The sequence below is a fragment of the Artemia sp. Qi Xiang Cuo genome, chromosome 8, assembly GCF_049724085.1.
Source record: "Artemia sp. Qi Xiang Cuo chromosome 8, ASM4972408v1, whole genome shotgun sequence".
In the NCBI taxonomy this organism is placed as follows: Eukaryota; Metazoa; Arthropoda; class Branchiopoda; order Anostraca; family Artemiidae; genus Artemia; species Artemia sp. Qi Xiang Cuo.
The window spans coordinates 32,537,720-32,563,286 of record NC_142801.1 but is presented as its reverse complement, the minus strand read 5'-3'; the positions used below and the strand labels follow the sequence as shown (position 1 = coordinate 32,563,286).

General features: G+C 35.8%; 2 protein-coding genes across 2 annotated transcripts in view; both read right to left on the bottom strand.

Moving 5' to 3' along the window:
* Positions 1–13,120: 13,120 nt before the first annotated feature.
* Positions 13,121–13,642, bottom strand: LOC148949334 (uncharacterized). The gene has a single exon (XM_089092676.1). It carries the CDS (start codon positions 13,640–13,642, stop codon positions 13,121–13,123), a length of 522 nt encoding a protein of 173 aa, XP_088948802.1.
* Positions 13,643–23,097: 9,455 nt separating this feature from the next.
* LOC148949329 (retinoblastoma-binding protein 5 homolog) overlaps positions 23,098–25,567 on the bottom strand; it is a 327,298-nt gene continuing 324,828 nt past the window's right edge. Inside the window, exons 8-10 of the mRNA XM_089092675.1 lie at positions 25,255–25,402; positions 23,924–24,136; positions 23,098–23,352 (exon numbers count right to left, since the gene is read on the bottom strand). Of these exons, the coding sequence (XP_088948801.1) occupies positions 23,221–23,352; positions 23,924–24,136; positions 25,255–25,402 (493 nt within the window). The 3' untranslated portion in view covers positions 23,098–23,220. The remainder of the gene's footprint in view (positions 23,353–23,923; positions 24,137–25,254; positions 25,403–25,567) is intronic.

Genomic DNA, 25,567 nt, shown 5'->3' with positions numbered 1-25,567 from the left:
GAAGGGGTGGTCATATAAACCTAGGGGGGAGGGGGCTCATTTGATTGGTAATCAGAAGTTATAGTGCCGAAGATTAACCCCCGCCCACCAGATTTCTCAGGGAAAGGGTTTTAAGTTATGTCCCGGGGGCATATAAGGTTTTAATGGAAAGGGTCTCCATAAAATTAATTTCTCTCTGGGCATTTTCACCAGCACCATCTTCTTTTTTCATATAGACTGGCACTCCATCTATTATGCTATTTTCATATAGCGCCATCTTTGTTGCCACCTGTGTATCTGTTTCTTCTGAATAAGTGAAGTCACATAGTTGCCAAATACAGCATAGCTGTCAAATTATGACAGTATATTTTGCCATTTTCGGCGATATAATTCGGGCTACATTTTTCGGAGATAGCCTGTGCAGAAGTGAGCAACAACGAATATTTAAGAGGCCGTACAGTACTAGCGGGATTTTTTATCCTTAAACTGCTGGGATAAGGTGATTCGTGTGTTGCACTTCCCACGGGTCTTATCTACCGCTAAATCTTTAAAGCTTGTAATGCTGGTGTTGCCAAATTAAACTGAAGGTTTGCTGACAAAATAACATTAATATGGTAGAACTCTGCCTACGTTGCAAGAAAAATGTAACAAGGGCTCAAGGAGGAATTCAGTGCCAAGACTCCTTAAAATGGCTCCACTTTGGTTGCGCAGGTTTCGCGTATAATAAGGAAGCTGCTGACAAACTCCGAGGACAATGGCAATGCTATAGTTGCAAATCTTCTAGCAACGACCAATATAAAGCAGGTCCTCCACCAAAAGTACAAAATACTAAAGGGACTCCGAGAGAAGAATTCACCAAAAGCCAAGGTCCCTCGGTAAGCCAGCCTACAAAGCCCAAAAAGATTCCTTTGGGCACTAGTTTCCCAGATAACAACACAGAATGTGGCTACTGTCACAAAGACGTCGACATTACCACCTCTTTCCTCTGCTTTTTCTGCAACGAGTGGAAACATGCCTCTTGCCGAGGTATAAATGCAGATCTCGCGCTTAACATGAAGAGAGAAGACAGCGAGTGTCTTCTGTTTAAATACGAATGCCTCTCCTGCTCCAAGCATAAAGTAGCACTTCTACAGCTTCAAGTGTGACAGCTAACAGAAGCTCAACCTCACAGACCTCATGAGGCAACACCTTCGAATCATGGTGAAAAACCCTCACCTCATGATATCCAGCCGACAATAAATGCAATTATTCAGGTAGAAGTAGAAAAGGAATTGAGAGAACAGAAAAAGATGAATTTTGTGGTCATGGGGCTGTCTGAATCTACTGCTGTCAAAGACATTACACAGGTTGTCAAATTGACTCAAGAAAACAAGCTCGGGGTAAATATCACTGAGGGGAGATATTAGAAACTGCCCGGATTGGAAGACCAAAAGAAGATGTTAGTCCACGCACTTTGTTAATTAAGCTAGAAAAAGCAAAAGAGCTTGAGATGAAAAGGCAAAAAATCCTGAGGACAGCTCCAAATCTAAGAAAATCCTCAAATGAAGAAACTCACAACAAAGTATATATAAACCCAGATCTCACGTCCATGCAGAGACAAATGCTCGCCGTGAAGAGACAACAGAAGAGGAATACCCGTACCCAGTGCGATCGTTAAATGGAGATACAGAGCCATTGGAGGCGAGGTAAAAGACTCCAACAAAGAGCAACGGCAAATATGAAGTAGAATGACCAAAGCCAAACAAATGCCACCATCCTTCAATTTATCAGTCCAGAAAGTGTCATCAAAAACAAATTGACAGGGAATTATTTGGCTTCAGATATCAAAACCAAACCAAGTAACTCTAAATTTGGCTGTAGCATAAAGAAGTCCAAATAGCACAGCCGTGAATGACCAAGTACTCTTTAAAGATATTCACGCTATATGTCAAAGATTAACAGAACCAACTCTCATAATTGGAGATTTCAATTACTCTAGCATAGACTGGGACCTTCCACACCTCTTAGAGCATAGCGGGTCACCCTCACAGAGGGAATTTCTGAAGATAGTGAACGATATTTACCTAGAAAAGCTTATTAAAAAACCAACAAGAATCTGAGAAAGCGCCAAGCCAACACTACTGGACCTAGTCCTATGCAGTAATAGGGAACTAATTAAAGAACTTACTATAAGTCCTCCTGTTGGAAAATCGGACCACGCTACAATTTACTTAGAGGTGATTATAAGTTGCGAACCTATGAGAAAAAAGAGAGGTGGATGTATTCAAAAGGTGATTACAATACCGTGCGAACGAAGCTGGAAGTTTTCAACTGGACTGAAATAGTAAATAATACAGATCTAGTGGTTGGCATGTACAGAAAGTTTGCATCTGTAATCATAGACGTCACAAAGAAGTACGTACCAATAGTCAAAATATTTAAACGACCGCCTGTAAAACGAGACACCCTTGACCTACTAAAAACCAAGCGGCAAGCCTGGGAGACGCTCAAGCAGACTGAAACCGAAATTAATCGTAGAAATTATCGCAGAGTCACCAACAAAGTCAGGAAAGCCACTAGACAAGAAGCAAGCGAAAAGGAGAGGAAAGTAGCCGAAAACTCAAAGATCAACCCCAAGGCATTTTGGAACTTCGTGGACTCAAAAAGAAAAGAACAGCCGGTTATTCCCGATCTTAGAAACTCAGCAACAAATTTAACAATCAGTGACCCAATAGCTAAGGCAAACCTACTAAATCAGCAGTTTTCCACAGTTTTCACAACAGAGAGGGACAAAGATGGAAGTCAAGAGAAATGTCAGCCACTAGACGCAGGCAAATTTGAAGAAATAGAACTGACAGCACAAATGGTCTACAAAAAACTAAGAAATCTAAACCCTTACAAATCAGAAGGTCCAGATGGCCTACATCCTAGAGTGCTCAAAGAGCTGACACAAGAAATTGCAGTGCCATTGCACTCCATTTTTCTCAAGTCGCTACAAACAGGGAACCTGCCTGATACATGGAAGCAAGCAACATATATACCCGTCTTCAAAAAAAGCAAGCAAATCAGATCCAAGCAATTACAGACCTATCAGTTTAACCTGTATCACATGCAAAATACTAGAATCTTTACTCCACGATAATATATTACAGTACCTACTCGAAAGGAGCCTCATTTCATCCGCACAGTTTGGATTCCTCAAGAAAAGATCAGCAGAAAGCCAGATACTTGTCGCTACAATCGCCTGGAGAAAAAATATGGATAGTAGGATGCAGGTAGATATTTTATGCTTAGATCTCAGAAAAGCCTTTGATAAAGTCTTACAAAGTCAACTTCTTCGAAAACTACAGTCTATCGGTGTTGGCGATACTATTCTAAAGGGGGTCTCAACTTTCTGAAAGGAAGATCTCAGCGAGTGAAACTGGAGGGATATCTTAGCAGCAATGAGACAAAAGTCACAAGTGGAGTGGTTCAAGGTAGTGTTCTGGGGCCTTTACTATTCAATATTTACATAAATGATCTCCCAAATAACATAGTTTAAGAGATACTGCTTTATGTAGATGACACAAAAATCTTTCGCGCAATAACAAGCTTTGAAGATACAGAAATACTACAGCAACACTTAAACAAAATAGCAAAATGGATAAAAAAAAGGAGCATGGAAGTGAATACAGAAAAAAGTCATCACATTTGGCTAGGCCCAAAACACATTTCTCGGCACTACTGCTTTAAAGGACAAAAGATACCTGCAAAAGAAGAAGCTCAAGACTTGGGAGTGACAAAAGACAGCGAGATGACTTTTACCAAGCACTACGAGTCAATCATCTCTAATTCATCACAAGTCTTGGGAATTATTCGAAGAAATTTCTCTTTTACTGACTCAAAACTGTTTTCTATACTCTTCAAATCGTTAGTGAAACAAATGATTGAATACGGTCATACAACAACCAGACCATTTTTTTCAAAAAGACAGCAATGCAATAGAAAAAATTCAAAGGAGGGCTACTAAATTTGTTCCATCACTTAGAGACTTATTATACCAAGACCGTTTGAAAAAACTGTCACACCAAAGCCTTTCATACCAATTTTTGAGAGGAGATCTTATTGAAGTATATAAAATATGCAACAGATACAACGAAAACATCCCTCCAGAAGAGATAATAACATTCAAGAATAATAACCTGAGAGGTTACCTCCGAGTGGAACACACTGCCATCAGACACTGTTAACTCAGATTCAATCCATGCATTTAAGAACAAGATTGACAATCATTATAGTGATAAAGCATTTGATTATTTAAATTTCTGTAGATAGAGGCGCAAGCCTGTTTTTGCAATATATTATTATTATTATTATAAACTGCAAAATGGGCTCATTGGATTGGAAATTGATAGGCCTAGTGCCCTTTTAAATAGTTGAAAGTGATTGGAGGGCAACACCCCCCCCCATCATTTCCCCAAACACTTACATTAAGTCTACTACAAGTGTGTCAGCTCTATTTATAGCTCTGAATTTACAGATAAACATGTTCAGCGTTCTTAGCCAGATTTGTTGGATATCGATAAAAGTAGAAAATTGTTAACTAGCGGAAACCAATTTGGAAATAATATAGAAAAAGTAGAGCTTTGGGTCCAGGATGCTTATATCTGACTATGAAAATTAGATCAGAAGTTGAGAGTTCTTTTCCTTTTTTGAAGTCCAAAGGGATTGGAGACCAACCAGCAGCGTGGGGTGATATTTTCCATGGGTGGGGTATTTTTCTTTTTTTATGGGGGTATACTTTCCGTGGGGGGGCATTTTTCCCGGGGTGTATTCTCCGGGGGAAGTTAACACTGGCCACGGAAAAAGGACAAGGAAAGATAAAAAAGACCACTAATATCTTTAAATGTATCAAACGAGGCATGCTCAATGCCGATAAAAACCAAAAAGGAACAGAAACCTCTGACAAAAAGCAAAAAGGAATTGCATCCCATCAAGCAAAGAAGAGAAGGGGAAAATCGGAATAGCTCGTCAATAAAACTAAAAGGATTTAAAATCTAAACAGCATTAGCCAGGACTCTTATTACCTGGATGGGGTTGGAGTAGCTTAAATACATTTGGGTTGCTTTGTTGTGCGGGAGGGGGTCAATTGTTTTCGGTTTTCTTTTAAAAATAAATAGTGTTTCTTGATTTCTTATCTCTTCTTGCACAGTTTTTGTTGTTCCATTCTTCCGGTTTCGTAATGCTTTCGTTTTTAATCTTTTGGTGTACTGATATAAATGAATGAATAAATCTTATAACGAGTTCAGCTAAAATTGAATATACAAATCAAGTTTAAACCGAAAAAAATATTTTGCTTATGTCTTCAACATTTATAGATTTACATGTGGTAGTCAACACTCTCTCTCTCCCTTCGACAATACTTCATATGCGAAAGCAGCAGGTTATGAGTTCTGTTATTTTGGTAGTGGAAAAACTTAGAGCTGGTGGAAATGTTATCAAACTACTTGTTCCTCATACAATCACCAATCAGCTTCATATTGCCACGGGTTCATGCACATTCACCGACTCTTCATTTATCAATGGTGAAATTCCATCAAAATTGGCATTTGTAAAAAGTGCTAGTGGAATAGGATCATGGACCAGTTGTCCACATAAATTTGGAATGTTTGGAGTTTCATCTCTTGTGTGTAAAGTAAATGGAATTCCGCTCTACTAAGCATGAATTGGCAATACAATCCCTAGATCGAGAATCAAAACTCTTTGAAAATGGTATAATTGATACAGTGGTTACAAAAACTCTTTTTATCATTGTACAAGACTTGTCTGACAATCAAGATATGAGTATTGTACGAATGGGGGGTGTACATTTAGAGTAAACATTTGCCGAACCATTAGCTGAGAGTATCGCATTAACCTCATTAAATCAATAAGAAATTTAATGAGAAATCACTCCCAAAAGCAGTGTTCTACTAGACCTTGAACGATGAACATAAATCAAATAATCAGTATATTTAATATGGATCCATGTGTGTTCAAATAAAACTCCTATTGTCTGTCATCGGACTTCCTTGAAAAAATTCAAAGTATTAACAATAACATTGTCATTGTTAATAGCAGTCCATCAAGAGTGAAAACAGGTCATTGGCTATGCATCTTTCAAACAGCGAAGAATATAGAATTTTCAATCCTCTTCGCCTACCATACACATTGTAAAGCCGAACCATGTACATTCTACAGCCTATACATCAAATATTTTATTGAAAGCAGTGGGAAAACTATTATTCAAAATCAGAAGAAAGTGCAGGATTTAACGACTAAAAGCTGCGATTTTTCTGCAGTATTATATTTCGTTTTCACATCTCATGGCTATACTTACAACGGGTTTCTTAACAATTGTGTTGACAATCTTCCTCTGAATGAATTCATAGTGGAAAATATACTTTCATATCTGTCTAATATTGATTTCAGGGTCATATGAATAGAATGTTCTAAAAATGTTTATAAATTTGTTTATTAAAAAAATGTTTATTTAAATAAAAATAACTTTTTCTCCTCTTTACATTTCTTCTTCTATGCATAGGTGGTGGCCGAGAACAACTAAAGGTGGCAGATCATCTGAATTCACTGTATATTGATCTTGGTGTCCTGCAAAGCTAGGGTCACATTTTCTAGAGTACAGTATAACTTCACTTTTGTAAATTTCATGTTTTTCAATTTGCTTATTTGAAGCAATATCACACATAGCGTTTTCAAATAGTGAATCAAATTCTGCAACAGACAAATAAAAATCAGTAGGTTTAATCATAGTAACCATTGTCTTTACAATGATGAGGTAAAAACCAAATTCTTTTATAATTCAAAGAGTTGAATCGTAGACCTGATTCTTCGTCCTGAAATAACTTAAAACCACGATGACAACATTCTCTTAGAAATAAACTAAAATATCGTTTAAGATTCTTTCCAATCGTACCAGGATAGGTATTCTTCTACTGATCACATTTATCACAGTGACAAATGGAGCGTAGGCGTCCTCTGGGGGTGAGTGACAAATCTCTTCAAGACGGGAATTACAGTCTTTAATTTGTATTGCATTTGTTCTATGCAATTTATACGGGTTACAAAATCTACGATTTTCATCATACTCGTCAATAATTGTAGAATTCTCACATGATGACCAGCCGAACAGTGTATACATGCATAGTGGCTGTGTTTAAAACATTTTTCAAGTGTTAACAATCTCACAGCCAAAATGAAACTGACATACGATCGATAAATTGAGAGAGAGAGAGAGAGAGAGAGAGAGGAGTAATCGAAAGACATCATACAACCTGTTTGAACAGGATCTTCTAAATTTTTTATTTATTATTATCATGAAAAATAATTTAGATAGGGTCTTAAATTTCTAAGGTAGTGTTCAAGAGCAAATCCACAATATCATTTTATTTTGTTTCAACCAATATTTCACTAAATTGTGCAAAGAAGTTTTGATTACAAAATTAAAGTTTCATACAATAGTTCAAAGATTAAGAGACATTCCTTATTATATCATTAGGCATTCCTTGAGAATATATTTTCCTTTGAAGAGATAACTCCAGAAAATCCTCTTCAGAATCAAACATTTTTCCATAATCACAAGACTCCATATAATTTTTTTGTTTCTCAAATCCATCCATTTTTCAATCTTAACAATCTCACAACTGACTTCAGACTAACTATGATTCTTTTTACTTCAAGAATATTCGGTAACCTACTATAAAATATCTAACAAGAAAAGAAAAACATTTTGGATTTAGAAACATTTTTATTATATATAATTATAACAATAATAAATATTTCACTATTGTAATTAAAGCAGCTTGAAATCTATTTATATGCAGTATATCAAGTTTTCCTACAAAGCATAACTGTACCTCCAATTTGAATTTGCTCAAGGATATCACACATCTTGCATACATATCATCCCATTCAAGGCTTAGTCGAGATCCTCTTGCAATTTCTACTGCTACATTTGGTTCTCTCGTCTCTGCATCATTGCTGCTACCAGCTCGATTATCAACTTCCAATAGTCTAAACAAAGCACTTATTTTTGTGAATATATATCTTGTCAAATAAATGAGTATAATCAAACTGTTCTCTTGCTGATTTCTATTCTCTTACTAATATGAATTACATTGAAAATCAGTCCTTATATTGAATCTGGTTCTTATGGATGGTTGCTAGGGCCTCATAGCTTTGGTATCATGTAGGCACTAATGATGAATAAATTCAATGTAATCAATATCTACTGACATGATTTCCTCCCTCAGGGGTCTTACATCTATAGTATAGCATTTGGTCAGAATATAACTTGTTCTGGTCGGTTTATATGGTGTAGCCTACATATCGTTGTTCGTCTTGCGTACATTTATGCTATACTGCATATAGGGGGTTAGAGGCCCCCTAAAAATATCGGTGTCGATAATAGGTTTCCTTATTTGATATCAACCTTTGGTCTGATATATCAATATATAAAAATCGCCAAACACTATCCAGAGTATAACTTACAACCCTTGACCTAAGGGCTGTGGAAGGGGGGGGGGGGTCATCCTCAACGGCATAATTTCAAGACATTTTGACTACGTTGAACAAAATGGCTATCTCAAAATGTTGATCGGAAGTGTTTTAGGAAATGATGGGCGTAGAGGGGGGGGGGCATTTGTCCTCAGATAAATTTCTATTATTAAAAAGGGCCCTAGTTCTCTCAATTTCCAATCGAATGGGCCCATTTTGACCTTCTCCCACAACACGTTCTATAAAACACTCCCATGCCCCCCGCGCAACCCTTCCCCCCCGTGCTCTGAGGGCTGGGGCGGGGGGAGGGATTCCATCCTTAAAGACATAATTTCCAAACCTCTCAACTAAGTTGAACAAAATAGCTATATCAAAATTTTGATCGGACCTGTTTGGGAAAATGGTGGGCATTCGGGAGGGGGGCATTTGCCCTCCAATCACTTTAGACTATTAAAAGGGCACTAGCCCTCTCAATTTACAATAGAACGAGCCCTTTTTTAAGTTTCAACAACAACACTTTCTATAAAACCTTATATGCCCCAAGGCTTAACTTACAACTCTCTCCCTGACGGCTGTGGGGCGTTGTCATCCTCAAAGACATAATTTTCCGACCTTTCAACTACGTTTAAGAAAATGGTTATCTCAAAATTTCGATCAGAAGTGTTTGAGGAAATGCTGGGCTTGGGAGGAAGGTTAGTGACCCTCCAGTGACTTTTGACTATTAAAAAGGGCACTAGTCTTCTAAACTTCAAATCGAATGAACCCTTTTCGAAGTTTCTACAACAACTCCTTCTATACGAAGTACCATGGCCTAAAAAAAGTGCAAATATCGTTCTTTACTCAGGCAGCGCTATCGTGCTGCCTATAATTTCCTATTACATCGGGGCTAAACGGTAAGGGTGATGGTGTATAAAGTTAGTATGGAGCCTGTACCCACTCCAACATCTTTCATGCACTGCAAAGAATTTGTTTTTACATTTCTTTTATCATGTAAAATTAATGACAAATTCTTTTTTCCACAAGACTGGGTAAAAGCCTATATTTTATTTATTGTTCTATAATCATTTTTAACTCTTATTTGTTTTCAAATTTTATTCCAAAGAATTTTTTTCAGATTTTTATGATTAAATCTTTCATATTTTTGTTGCTTTTGACTCTATTAAAAAATTAATGATAACTCGCCCAAGACATTGACCTAAAGCTTAGAAAATTCTGCTTTTTAGCTACGAAGCTAAAATACTTGCATTTGAATATCCTTTGATACTTCAATGTGAATTGGTATGCTATATTCCCTTCTTCAAAAATTCCTTCTACAAATTCTTTTCATTTAATGTCAAATTTTTATTTTATTTTGAAGCGATTTTTTTTCATGCCTAGAGCAATTAACACATCTATTCATATAACAAATCCCTTCATTCTTTTTTTCAAAACTCTACATTTCTTCTATGTAGTTTTACAATTTGAAAGCATAAAGGCTTCACACTAAAAGAATCTTAATTTTATATTTCAATATTTTACCTTCCCTGTCTTTCCTTAGATTTTAAATGATTTTATTTAAAAGGTTCTGATGGTGCCTTCGACGCAAAAACCCTCTATTTTATGCCCCTCCACATATCTTTATGCACTTAATGTATTTCATATTTTTTTTCCAGTTTATTTTGTCTTTCTTTCAAGGGCAATTTTAGTTTAATAGCAACGAAACCTGATATTTGCGCAGTCCTGCTACAATCTTGTTGGCTCTTATGAATTTACATCTTTCTTTCGAGTGAAATTTTATTTAATACTAGCGAAAGTGAATTCTACCGACAACATGAGACATCTACCCACAACCCTACTTTAATCCAACTATCTTTAATTTGTTTTATATTTTCTTTACCTAAGCATTCGAAGAGCAATTAAAACTCCTATTTATCTGGCAAATCTTTTGATGTTTCAAAAATGATATTCTATTTTCTTTTTGTTATCAAAATTCCCCATTTATTCAATCTAATTTTACCATTGCACAAGACAAAGGCTTCAGATCTAAAGAATAATAATAAAATTTACCTTTGATATTTTAGTATTTTTTCCTTTCATTTCTTCCTTTAGATTATATTTGAGTTTTTTAGAGACAGAGTAAGGACACATAAAGTCCCGGTGAATTCCGTCCCCCCGACAATAAGAAAAAGTCATGCTTTTAAATACTGCTTTCCCATTCTAATTGCACCCTCCCACTCCACATCTTTTTATTCACTTTAAACGTTTTTTTACATTTTCTTTCAAGGCTAATTTTATCTTTATTTTCGGCACGATTTTGTTTAAATGGTATTTGCCTACACCCCTACTACAATCTAATCACCTTTTATTTATTTCATGGTTTATTTCAAGCCCAATTTTATCTTTCTTCCGAGTCCGATTTTATTCAAATACTAATGACAATCTAATCTAACCTTTCAAAAAGGGCGGTTATACATCCTCACTGCTCAATTCCATATTTTTGAAACCCGGAAAAAAAAAAACCAAAAATTTTTAAACTCCTTATGGCAAGATTGATTCCTCTCGAGTTGTTAGGATAGCACACACGACTCTTCAGGCAATACGGGACAATTGACAACGGGTGAGTCATCCTTCATATATCAACATGCCTTATAATCAACAAATTATCACCCCACACATATATAAATCAGGTTGAAGATCATAAAAATAGAACTTAAGACACCACAATCCACTAAAGAAATCTAATATGGCCAAAATTAACCCTCCCCAGTCAATAAGGGAAACTCAACAACGGAAAATTCAACAGCGCGACAGCAACGTACAATTTTTTCCAAAAGTCCAAAATTAGTCAAATTGTTTTCACAATCTGACAACATTGCAAATTTAAAGAATCTTGACAAATTTAACCCTTCACCAATAGCGGCTTTAGGTCTCATAATCTGGTGGTCGGGAGGTACCTTAATAGGAGTGTAAAAATATAAAATAACCGGACTTTAAGGTCAGACGTAAAAAAAAACTAGGGCGGGGGAGCAGCCAACTTCACTCTTCAGGCCTAGAAGCACCACTGCCCTTCGCATTTGAAGAATAACCTCTTTCTTTTACAATCCTTATTTCGTTTTGCGACAACAAATCGTTCCTGAACAAATTTCACTTTTTTTCCTCCAAACCCTTTGAATTTCCACTTGTGCTTATAACTAAGCCCTTTATATTTTAAGAATCTGAGCAAATTAAAATTTTGTTTCTTCTAAAAGTTTGAATTTTCAGATTTATAGCTGAAACTTTCACATTTCAAAAAATAGAGTTGTTCAAAATTCCACATTTACCAAGATATTTCCAAAATTAGACAATGCAAAGCCATCACAATTTCAGAATGGTAACATGTGTCACCTTTCATATTTTAAGAATAACACTTTTTTTCCAAATTTCATGATTCTTGTTTAATTTTTTGATAACGAAACTCTTCCCAATCCAAAATCTCAAAAAAATTTTCATTTTCTTTTTTATATACCTTTGAATTTTTGAATTTATCACAAAATCCCTTCTGATTTCAAGAATTAAAGCTTGTTTTTCAATATTAATCAATTCATCAAGTTATTTTCACAATCTGGCAAAACAGATTTTTCGCATTTATGGAATGTCAACAAATTTTACCCTTCATATTTCAAGAATAATATTTTTTTTCACCATTTTTATTTTGTTTTTTTGACAACAAAACCCTTCCCTATCGAAGAACCACAACAAATTTCACTTTTTCACACTTCTAAGGACTTTGAACTTCCATATTTTTATAACTAATCTCTTCATATTTTAAGAGTCTTAACACATTTATTGAATTCACTTCACTAACAATAAAGTCTGTTTGAGATAATAATTATAAATTTATCAATTAAAACAGTCGTTCAGACAAAATCGTGCAGATGACTTTTTTCATTTTTTCTTTACTTATCGTATTTTTCTCCTTCTATATAGAGGTCTTTATTGTCAACAACCAGAGATGGTAAATTATCTGATTAACAATATACTCGTCTTGTAATGAAAAATAGGTTCATATTTTTTAGAGTAGAGCACTGTTTTCACCTTATTATTTCTTTCTGCGTAATCAATGAGACTTTTTTAATTCATTTGTTTGAATTGTTTATTTAAACTAATGTCGCTCACCAGAGATGCCAAAAATTCATCACTATCCCTAACTGCCAAATAAAAATTTGTTTCCCACTACCATGACAGCAGTGACGCAGAACCCACACTAGTCTTTAGAAAATGAAGTTTTATTTTTAGAGAAATCCATTTTATTCTTTGAAGTGAAGTTTCACATTAGCGAATCTTTTCGGCTCTTTTATGATTACTTATTTAACCCTCATAACGGGGTGGCGTTGAGAGCGTCGTCAGCCTTCTCCACGAGGGGCGGATATAGCCAAATTCCAACTTGGTCCAGGAAATTTCCTAGACAGTCACTCAGCCGGAACTTGGATTTTCCTCTTGGACGGTTCCAGTCGCTACTGGTTGGTTCAAAGTCATAAAGAATCTAAGCCAGAGTGTCAGCAGGCAATCGGAAAAGATGTTCAAACCAACGTAGTGTACGCTCGACAACCAGGTGTGACAAAGGTGACTGGGAAGTCATATTTCATAGGTAGTTGTTGCTGACAAAGTCTGTCTATCGGATTCCCTCGATTGTCCAAAACCACTTAGATTGAAGAGTGTTGAGACGGCGCCGGACAGCTGCAGGTGCAGGCCGACTTTCAGCTCCATATAGCAGGATCGAATAGACGGACCCTCCAAGGATCTCCATTTTGGTGGTACGTTTGATCGTTGGCTTCTTCCAAATATGGCTCAGTGAACCGAAGACGGCACAGGCCTTGGCCGTGCGGGCAGCCACTTCAAGGTCGATGCAGCCATCCGATGATATAATAGACAAACCAAGAAAAATGAATTGGTCAACCACTTCGATTTGGTTTCCGGCAACAAAGTAATTAGAATTGTCGGCGTCAGACTTTGGCTGCACTACCATGACCTTCGTCTTTTTCCAGTTAATGAATAGTCCTGTCGTGACAGCATCACCCAGAAGCGTCTTTAGGGCCACAAGCAGCTGTGACTTGGAGTTGATGACTAGAGCTTTTATGCATTTTAATGAAGTAGGTTTCGAATGAAGAAATAATACAACAACTTTAGTGCACATTAGCCTGATGGAACTAGATTGACATTAGCAAATGTAATCGCAATAATTTCGAGAGATTTTGCTACTCTATTTATTTTTCAATGCTGTAATAATAAAAGAGAAATTACTTAAAACATGCTTTCAGTAAAGCGCAAATGACAATCGCGCTATAATGGGAGCACAAGGGAGAAAATCTCCCATTTGATATATCTAATACTTTCTGTTTGTTTTGAGTTTGAGTGGAATATCAATTTCATTTTTCGTACATTCTAACTTAATTATTGGTTTCATTTTTTACAAAGTCTAATATAAATATCGTCTTCTTTTTACTTTAATATCTGTCTTATAGTATCTGTTTTCTTTTTAATTATAATTGGGGTACAGCAAAGAAGACTCCGTCGTTAATTTATATTATAATTTCTGTTCATTTTGAGTGTCAGTTAAATATTAATTTTATTTTATGTAATATAGAAGTTCATTACGTATTTAATTTTTAACAAGATGTTTCTTTAAAATTTTAGTTGATTATTCATTATAGCGTTTGTTATCTTTTTTACTCTGCTGAAGACATATTTTCACTCTTTACTTTTGCTAATAAAAACTTATTTTTTTAAATTTAATTTAGGAAATGGTGAAAAATAACTAAACGCTTCATTAAAACCCTTAAGCTCGCCTGAGGCTTAAATTACTTCTGAACTCGAAAAAGATTAATATATATTAAACAAATGTTGAATGTACCACCCCTTCCTGAAACCAGAGTCATACAAGGATGCTCAATCTGCGTCATAGGAGGGCCAAAAGTAGGGCCCTTTCTCCCTCTAGCAATACCACTTACAACTGCGCACAAATCTAGCCTCATTGTACCTCTTTTAGCTCATGATTAACAAGCTAAATGATTGAATGTTAATCATTCGGATCACAGCAGGACCTAGGCCCACAGTGTAGACGCCCTAGGGCCTGTGCCCCCTTCATCACCCCTCCCGACCAGCTCCGCAGTAATAAGTACGCTGTACGTCTTTGAACTCAAGATCATCAAGAATCAATAAAAATTAAAATCGCAATCTGACTTTCAAAAATCAAAGCAAATTGACTACATATTTTGCAAATACTATTTGATTTTCAAAGAATATTCAAGGTTTTTCAAAGAAACTTCAAGGTTTTTGAAGTTACAAATCTGAGGCTAATGCAGTAACTTACAAGTCTCAAATCAAAAGTGACTAAGTGCTTATTTCACAAATGATATTTGACTTTCTTCAAAGTTCTGCTCTTATCTCAGGGACAGGGGCACAAAATTATGCCAACAGCCTTAAAACACGAATAATATAAGTTGTACAAGATGTTAGACATTAAAAGATTGGACTTTATTTTGAATGAAGAGATGAAACCAATAACGAGAAGAAATTACAAAGAATAAAGAAGCCAAGCATAAGATGAACAGAAACTCATGAATAAGGTTGATCTAGCTGTCTCTCAAACCCCCAAAACACCAGAACCTCTTCCGTGTTGTACTGAAAAAATATCTTCAACGGTTTTCTTTTTTATTGAAACTTAAAAACACCAAATGTTGCTAAAACTTCCCAGAATTTGTTTTTTCGATACGAGTGTTATTGCAACAATCAATTTCCTTTTAATAGCCAAAATCACGATAGATATTTATTGTTGACTTCATTCATTAAAATACATTCCTTTCAAACGTATAGGAAATCTGGATAAACAAAACTGTTAATTCAGCTATTTATTTGGTTTTCAGTCAATCGCTAATGGCATTCATACCTTATGGAGAGTTATTATAATTTGAAATCGAAAATTAAAAATTTTCCTGTAAGCAACTAAATACAATGTTCACAAGATTTTAACTTGATGAGAAATTAATACTGATCATTCTTGCAATTAGTAAAGGATGAATAAAATCACACGAAGAAGCTAAAAACATTGTCAGTAGGGACTTTAAGCTACGGCATCGTCAGTACGTAGACTGCTTGTCTACATACTCAAGTTACTAGGTAAAAATCAAGTTACTAGGTAAAAAAAAACTTACGCCACATACTATTTAGACCACCCAAAAATTCAAGCATAACGATTTCACAGGTTCAAAACTAAATGAAAAATGACCACACAGGTGTATGGATGATGTGAAAATTTCAGACATAACTAATCGATTCAGTGAAGGGAAGAGTCTTTGCTATAGGAATTTTGTTGGACTTCCTGGGATAAGTTGGCCCTAAGACAGCACTGGAATATAGCAAATGTTTTAGACTTTAATCAATTCAAATTATTACCGAAATTCATCAATTTCAAAAATCCAGCCATTTGATTCATTAGTACCAATCTTATTAAAAATCAAACTAGCGTACATAATGTGTCCTGATTTCGAACGACCGATATTTGAAAATGTAAGAGGGTCCATTACCTTTGTATTTAAAATACTGAATTACAATTCCTAATATGCACTTAAAAAGGGAAAAACACCAAAACTGGAGAAAATATAAATATTGAGGTTACAACTAAATTTATTTTTGGCGTTATAAAAATTAGTATTTACAGTATACAAGATGTTGCCATTGCAATGTCTGGTTTTGAAGTTTATTTTCCTGGTTTAGCTCTGTCACCTTTCTTGGAATTTGGTGGTCGACCAGCACGCTTCCCACTATAGCTGGAGTTGTCTTTCGAAGGTTTGGAGGTAAGAAATGGATCTATAAGGGACTGAAAAGAAAAAGAAACATTTCTAAGAAAAGTTTCAAGATCGTTAAAACTCGAAGTGAAGATTCCATAAAGATCCCCATAAACATTGCTTAATAATTTCACAATGCAAACTACAAAACCTCCAGGATGGAACACCCCACCAAACTCAGTGTGGCAAGCATCATATCACTATAGGACGCTTCCATGCTTTCTTTTATTATCCTGGTTAAAATATTTATCTTTAAATTTTGAGCCGATGTTTGGCAGGTTAATTGGAGTACAGCACATATCCGTTTTGTTGCTCAAAAAGGACATTAGATTTCCAAACTTGCCATAGAATCAGCCTCCTTTACAACACAAGATTGTCCATTCCATACAAGAAAAAAAGACATTGGTTGTGCCATTCGTTATTTGGTCTATTCTGTTACGCTATTTATTCGCTGTATATTCTATTACCTTTGATTTGAATATATATATATATATATATATATATATATATATATATATATATATATATATATATATATATATATATATATATATATATATATATATATATATATATATATATATATATATATATATATATATATATATATATATATATAATTTCGTTAAACGTTGGCCGAGATGTTCATTTCTCAGACACCTCAATAGGCTTCCCCACAGTTAAACAAAAATTTATTCATATCTTTTGCATATTTTATTACAGTGTAAAGAGAAAGAAAAACATCCAAAAAAAGCATGTTCTGTTTCACAGGAAATATTTGAATTTCCATTAAACGTTTCTGACTTTTTCTATGCAAGACTGAAAAGACTATGAAATACGGAAATAGGCTATTCCTCTAATTTTCCAGGTTGCCAGAAGATCACAATCTCATTTTACGACGTTTAGCTAAATTTAACTAAACTATTTTGTTAAATTTAACTAAAATAATTTAACTAAAATAAAAATCCGTTCTTCATACGTTTTGAACAGCAGATAGTGTAATAGGTTTAGTTAAACTAAGAACACTTTTTTTCGCTGAAAAACCAATACTATTACAAGTTTTGTGTTTTTTGGCCCTGAAATGAAAAGATTTACTTTGTTTCGTTCTCAACAGTTCATTTTGGGTTGTAGTACCGCCTTTTCAGAATTCCAATATTTTCATAGTTCTTCTACACTAAGACTACATTTTTCATTAGCATTACAAGTAAGCCTATTCTAGAAAATAAAAAGAAACAACGCTGAGAATCCGAAAACGGTATCAATTTCAATTTTAATACCACGTCTAATGCTACCCAGTATTGTTTTTCTTTGCTCTTGATTACAAAAAACAGGTAAATTCATAATCACACCGAAAATAAACGCAATACTAACAAACAGGCAGCATTTTGGGAATCATGGTATTTTTTTTAACTCATTTCAACCATAACACCATTTATGAGGGTTATTCCACTTCAAATTGCCCATAAAGGAAAGACGGGTGAATATAAACAACTAACAACTAATTACTCCTCTAATTTGATGATTGATGGCCTTGTCATATCTGTGAACAAGCTTTGCAATATCCTTTTCATAAAATGTCACCGCCCATGATTTGAATTGACCTTTGACGGTTTCTTTGAGCTCATCTTCAATTTGGAAGTGCTCCTCTCACCCTAGCCTCAACCCCTTCTCTAATCTAGAAAAATGACAGGTGATAAGATCTGTGTTCAATTTAACACACCTGGAAAGAAACAAAAGTCACAAGACTTTATGCAAATAAATTCCCAAAGCAAAGTAAAAAAAGGCCAACTTATGCAAACGTCATTCAGCAGCAAGATATTAGCAACAGTTTTTTGGGAAGATGTATATTGCGCGTGGAGTCGATGCAGCCGAGAGCAGCTACTGCTACAGATCTTATTCTGAAAGTTTACAACGCCTAACAAAACGGTGAGCTAACAGAACGGAAGAGGAGGCATACTGACTTCAGGTATTATTCTTATCCCTGATAACGTCCTTCCTCACAATGAGCAATTTAAATGGGGTATTTTCTAAAACCCACCACATAGTTTTGAATTATTGCCCAGTGACTTCCCCCTAGCCCCTGAATCGTTTTTTTCCTGAGGGGGGGGGGGGGGGGTCATGCTTCCCAACTGACAACCAAATTAAAGAAATCTTCACAATTCACTTGAAATCATACAATGCTCACTCACAGATAAAGCAAAAACCCAATCTTCAAGACGGTTATGCAGAAAAATAACCTCTATGGTACATTGCTTTTGGCAATAAGATTTTTTTTTCTATAACTACCCGTCTTTCCTTTACAACTAATCGAAGATTGAAAAGAAAAAAAAACAATTGTGTTTCTGATACAAATATGTCATTATATAGAATAAAATAAACTAAAAAATGTTATATTACAAAGAAACGAGAGAGTGACGCTAAAAAGGTGCTTTAGCGAGATACGATACAAAGGACCATCATTTTTGGACTCACCGCATCCATTTCGCCTACAGTACTTCTATTAAACTTAAAATGTAGTCTTATTTTAAAGCATAACCCATGGCAAAACCATTTTTTTTAAAGCAAAAAAAAAAGAAAGAAATGCAACATAATCAAACACGGTACGAAGATTGGGCATTGTGTTTGAGCTTACTAAGTAAGTTTCTACCATGATAAGCTACTTTCGAAGGTGCTTTTAGGGGAGGGACGGAGGGGGCACTTACCCCAGGCGCAGCTGAAATTTTATGGGTGCAAAACTTCAAATAAATAATCTAACAGTAGTAATCATTTTATAATGTTTGAAGTTTTATTTTTATGAAAATAAAGTAGAAAGGGCAGTAAATAAATGAAAACAATTATTAAATTACTAAATAATTAATAAAATAAAAATAAATAAAAAATTTAAGTTATTTAAATAATAATAATTAAAATATATAATTTTATTAATTAATGGAAACATTGTTCATATTTGGCCTGAAAATTTTGTCGGTGAGAGGGGAGAGCCCATAATCAAGATTTTGCCCTGGGCACAAGAGAGACTAGAACCGCCACTGGCTAATTTATTGCTGACCGCAAAACCAGAAGGGTTAGCACCGTAAATCAAGCTCTACCTCCTGAAACAAATTTTGCTCTAGTATTTATGTATAAATTAATTGCCCATCCTAAATTTAAAATACAACACTGATGGAGTATAAATAAAGAAAATGAAAAAAAAAAAAATTCTGACAAATACAAACAGAACCCAAACAGAGAAGAACAGACAAGAAGAAAAAAAAAATTACAAATAGGGGCAATTGTATGTAAGAACAAACATATTATCAAGGACGGAGAATTCAGAGGTGCTTTCATCAATACTCTGCCTCCGGTATGTCTTATTTCTTTTGTGCACCGCGGACACTGGACTTGCAACTCCATACCGCAAGAATAGTGAACTGTTATTAGGCCAGAGAGGCAGCCTTAGCAAATATTTCGCATACTTGTAGAAACACTTCCGTATATCCCTAATATCTGAAGCAGTAAGAAGAGACCAAAATGGTGCAAGGGCAAGTAGATGCGGAACAGCAAATGCATTATAAACGCTAGCGAGGATACGTCGGTCAAATTTAAACTTTAACGCAACTATTGAACCATACATAGTCTTAGCTTTTCAGGCAAAAAAAATCTATCAAAAGTTGACAAGTGGCCAAAAGATCTGTCCCAATCGGTACACCAAGAAATGTCCGTGTATATTGTGCTTTCATATAAAGTTCACCTAACTGAACATTTTTTGGGCAATCTGAACAGTGATTGAACACAAGGAACTCAGTCTTACACTCATTAAATCGAAGACCTATACGTTTATACTCCCTATCGAGAATTCCAAAATTTTCCTCAATTCCAAAGGCTGTTGTACTAATATCAAGGATGTCATCAGCATAGTTAGAATACCAAAAATAGTTAGTTAGAATAGCAAAACATGAATACCATTAAATATACATGTGGTTAGAACTTTCTGTTGTGGCACAATGACAGTATTATTAAACAGGGGGGGGGGGGAAGTAACAGCGCCAGGTATAATGCCCTTTTTTACTGAATTGAAGGAGTGAGTTCCAGCGTACTAGGTGAGATGGTAACCCTAACTCTAGTATATAGTTTCTTAGGCTTATCACGTATCGATTTGATGATAGAAATGCTAAATCCGCGCTTATAAGCAGTCAATAAGATATGTGGATGTATACCCGTGTCAAAAGCTCTAGATACGTCTAACCCAGGACAATATAATGCCTGATTATTCTCATGAGCATGTACAAGTAAATTAGCAATCAAATGGTGAGCATGGTCGCGGCCTACTCCTTTCTTGAAGCCGGATTGGTTATCCGGTGTATAAAACTTAACAGATATCTCGTCAATAATTAGTAACTCAAAAACTTTGCATAGAACCGGTGACACCGTAATTGGTCTAAAAGAAGAACATTGGTCCTTGGGCTTTCCCCATTTTAATATCGGGGTTATTACTCCAGTACTAAACAAATCAGGAACTATACCACAACAAAATATTATCTGAAAGAGTAAGGTCAGATGCTCAATCAGGAGAGGGGACCCACATCTTAAATGCTCTGCACAGAGACCATCAACACCACGAGAAGTTTTCTTTTGTAGCTTAGAAATGCACTCAGTAACCGCAGATCGAGTAACAATAAAACTGATCTCATTAATTGATTGGCCTAAGCAACCATCAAGCTCCCTTTCATATTAGTTTGACAAGGATGGATCAGGCTCGGAAAATTCACTTTTAAAGTAACCATACCACTGGTCAGTGTTAATTTTGAAAGCATTATAGGCTTTTGAATTATCTCTTTTGAGCAGTTTCCATACGAAATTAGGTTCACTTGTGGCTTTACTTAATAGTTCAGCTACTGATTTAGCCTGGTGTTGCCTAAGTACTTTCGCAAAATGTCGCTTTGTTTTCAGACGAATTTCATTTATCAGGCCTTTCAGTGGCGAACCACAATCCTTCCAGACATGAAACCAGAATTTCTATTTAGCACAAGAATCAACAAGGTCAGGGTTACCTGACCAACCATGCTTCTCAGTTCCAAGACATACTCTTCGTATGGGTAAACTAGCACGCTCGACAGAGCGTAGAGCGTGAAAAATGCACAGTAAATATTCAGCAATATTTGCTTCTCTGCAAAGGTTAATAGTTTTTTTGGGGGAAAGTAGATAAAACTGCACTTTGATCTTTTTCAAAATAGGATCACTAGCAGCCCAGAACATAAACGTATATGCACGAGCCCAGTCAGTGGTTTCATGCCATTTACTATCATTATCTGGACTTAGACCATTCGGCGCAATAAGTTAAACAGGGAATATATTACTGATAGGCATATGGTCCGAGACTTGGAAAATGGAGATAAGTGAGGATCCTGAATCTGGTTTTACATTCGCGGAACACATGAAGAAGTCCAGAGAAGAGGTACTGACAGAGTCATAGATATATGTGAAACATTGGGTATTCTCGACCGCCAAGAGCTGAGGGCACACACTATTCAGAATATTAGCACGACTGCTACTGTCGTCAAAAAGGTTACAGTTCATATCACCAGCAAGGATTACTGCTAGGTTTTGCAGTTCACAATCAGACACAAAGGAACTGACTTGGCGGCATGCTAGATCAAATTGTCAGTCTGATGTACCATTACGGTTATCGGTGGGTAAATACTCTGAGACCACCACCTAATTCTGAATTTTGACTGCCGTAAAATAGTCACTGTCGCGAAAGTGTTCGGGCATGAGGACGTTTCTAGCAAGAATAGCAGTACCTCCACTCGGCCGACCAGCCCCGGAGTGTCTAGCGGCATGACTTATTACAGCAGTAGAAGCAGTCTTGCTCAATAAACATAGACTGTCGGCAGTGAGAAGGTGCTCTTATAGACAGAGAACATCATTCGTGTCACATAGAGTTTGGATTATGGGTAATTTCACTGAGACGCCTCCATTAATATTCCATGATATAACGGGTAGATCAGTGCTCATTTTAGGGGATTCATAAGTTTCATGTGACAGGACATTTGTAGCTGTAACAAGGATGGTCAGCTTGGTTGCACAGCGCACACTTCATTTTATTTTGACAGGGGGTTTCCAGCTTATTCGAATGTCCTATCTGCACACAACGCGAACAGCGAGTAAAAGCTTTAGAGTGCTGGGCAATATGTCCCAAAGCTTGGCAGTTGTAGAAGCAAGGAGGGAGAGGGAGAAACTTATCAATGCAGATTCGCTCGTACTCGATTATCACTGACGAGGACATGGCTGTTAATAAGTCTTGTGGGCGAGAGACCCGAAGCTTGTAGGAAACGATTCTAGTGCTCAGTTTTTTAAAACCCACAAAGAAACAAAAATCACGCCGGAGGGGGGGGGGGTATTTGGAGCCCCATAGTCCCGTTGCCCAACCTTATACGATGTGCCTTTACAATTTACCAATATTTTTGCCTGTTTAGCAAAATGAATGCCTCCACCAAGATCTGAGGACCTCTCTTCTCCTGAGATATATTTCTGCACAAGTGCCTCTGCCTCATGCAGGAATCTTCAAGCATTGTTATATTTAACTTTTTTTTTACAATTAGCTAAGCGGAACAATCCGTTTAGTCTCCTGTTACCCAGTGTATCATGTCTTCAAAGTTTATAATATATTTAATAATTTGCAATTATGATTTTTTTAAAGCATGATTTTTAGTATTCTGAAAATAATCCAAGCATGAAAAGAACAGAAGTAAGGGAGAAGTAGAAATTAGTATAGAGAAAGAGACACTTTTATCCAGCAAGTTGTTTAACACTAAACGGTCATGTATATTTTACCACTGATGGGAAGATTGTCCAATTGAATGTCATAAGTTTTCGGTCGTTTTTTCTTTGGCGATGAATTTTCTTTAGAGTCGCCACTCTTTCGTCCCGTTTCTAAAGAATCAAGGCCTTATATGCCCCATGTATATTCAGGTTCTTCAAATTCCGGTGCAACTGGTAAGAAGAGAAGTTGTTCTTTCCTATATTCCTCCTCATCAGAAGAATAGCTAGCAGCAATTGGTTCAATGCTCGTTACATCCACCTAAAAATACAAATGTTTACAACAAAACTAGTGGTCGAATCAAAGTTCAAATTAAATACATCTAATGATTTCATAAATTATTGACAATAACTTTATGCAGAGCGATTTCAATCAGGATCACAATACTTTTTGGTTGAGATGGGGATTCTTCAAGAGAGCAAAGTAAAGGCAAACCATATGGAAACTATCGCAGATTACAGTGGTAACGAACTGTAAGTAAAAAGTGAGACGGCTCAACAGCCGTGTGGTTGAGATGGGGTTGATACTTTTTGGTTGAGATGGGGATTTTCCAAGGGAGCAAAGTAAAGGCGAATCATATAGAAAATATCGCAGATTCAAGAAAGAATCCCTAAATCTTCATCTTACGACGATAGGCAAACTCTTGAGACTCAGTCCACTCCCTACACACAACCTTGAAATATACATTAGTGTTTAAAATCATCACGAATTTTAGTAACTTTTAAAAAGAGCTACAAAAATTAACTTAGACGGTTGGTACCGCAATCGAAGTGGAATACCTCTAATTTCACGAATAGAATAATGCAAAAAATCTATAATTTGTGAACAACACCTCAATATCTTCATCCTGCTTTTTCTTATCAGGCGTACTAGATCTATCTTCATCTTCCAGATCAAATTCAGATTCTCTTTCTTCATATTCAACATTTTCATCGAGCTCTTTAAAATCAGGGGCAAAAGCAGACCAATTCTCGACCAGAGTTAGAGACCAGATTGAAACTACACCACTAGCAACCGAAGCTATTATTGGACGCAAAGGATGCCACTAAAAAAAAGTAAGAAATTCACAAGAGAGAATACATGAAATCGAAGGAGTAAGGGAGCTAAAAGGGTAAGACAAGGGGTGCCAACACCATGAGCCACCCTTCACCAGTGACGACCGAAGGCGCATATTAAACAAATATATTTTGACATTCTTAAGATTTACGATGCTTTCTCCAAAAGAGTAGAAAGAACATTAAAACTTTCCCCTCAAAAATGGATGCAGACTTGTATTCATTCCTATGAAAAAATATCGTTAGAACCACTTTGATTCGATAAAAATAAGGTAAGCGAGAGTTTTAGTACTTCAAGAAAACTTAAACGCATTTTACCTGGTTCAATGACAACCTATTCTGAAACCACTTCCAAAGACGCACGATAAGGCTAGTCTACGTTCACTCTATATTATTTAGTGTGAATCTTTAATTTGTCTCTAGCTCCACAAAAGCCTTCTGAAGACCCTTAGTTATATTTTCAGTTTCAGTTCGGATCAGTCAAGTTATTACCTTTGGACCTTAAGCAATATTCAAATTCCTTTCCCTCTCTCGGTAAAGTCAGATCTCTGTCTTTTGACCACGTGTCGTGTTGTTTGGAATAGTTAGCCTAAACTGACTCGAGGATTTCACACCTTTAAAAGGATGATAAAAAAATTATTGGTTTCAGTTTCATTTCTTTTATTCCTTCAATAGTTTTTTATGTCCCTCTCTCCTCCAACTCAATTTACAGTATCAATATTTAAATGTCTTTTTTCTCACTTCTCTACACGGGCAAATTCTGTACTAGATTTGTTTTTTCTTACTGTACAACATAGGCTATTAAGCCTTTTAGGGGATGTTTGTGTTAATTTAACATTTAGTACCATCTAATATTACTGCGCACAAATTTATTTGTTCATTTATCACGATTCTAAGAAAATCCTAAATCTGCTAGGTTCTCAAATGCAATTGTGATGAATGGTTGTACTGTTAATACGAATAGTAAAATAAGTGATAATTTTCAGAGTCCTACCAAAACTTCTTTGCGTTCTTTACGGAAATCCAAAACCCAATTCGACCCGTGTAAAGTAATATTGAAAAATTCTACAAAAAAGTCAGTGCGACAAACTTCATCGGTATTACTTACAACGACATCCAGTTCACCCTTTGTGCCGTGAATGATTTTGACAATATTTCTTATTGACTTTTCCCAAATGTAGAGTGCATGCTGACGTGCTGACCCAGCACAAACATATTCCCCATCTCCAGAAAAGCAACATTTCTTCCAAGTTGTCCTACAAAAAGAAAAAAAAGGGAAAAGTCACTATTATTTCTTCTTCTTATTTATTTTACTATTTCTTACAATCGTTAAATTTATACGTGTGACCGTGTTTCCAATTCAGAAATCTTAGGAAGGAACATACAAAATTAATTCTTATAAGCTGCAAGAGATGAGGAAG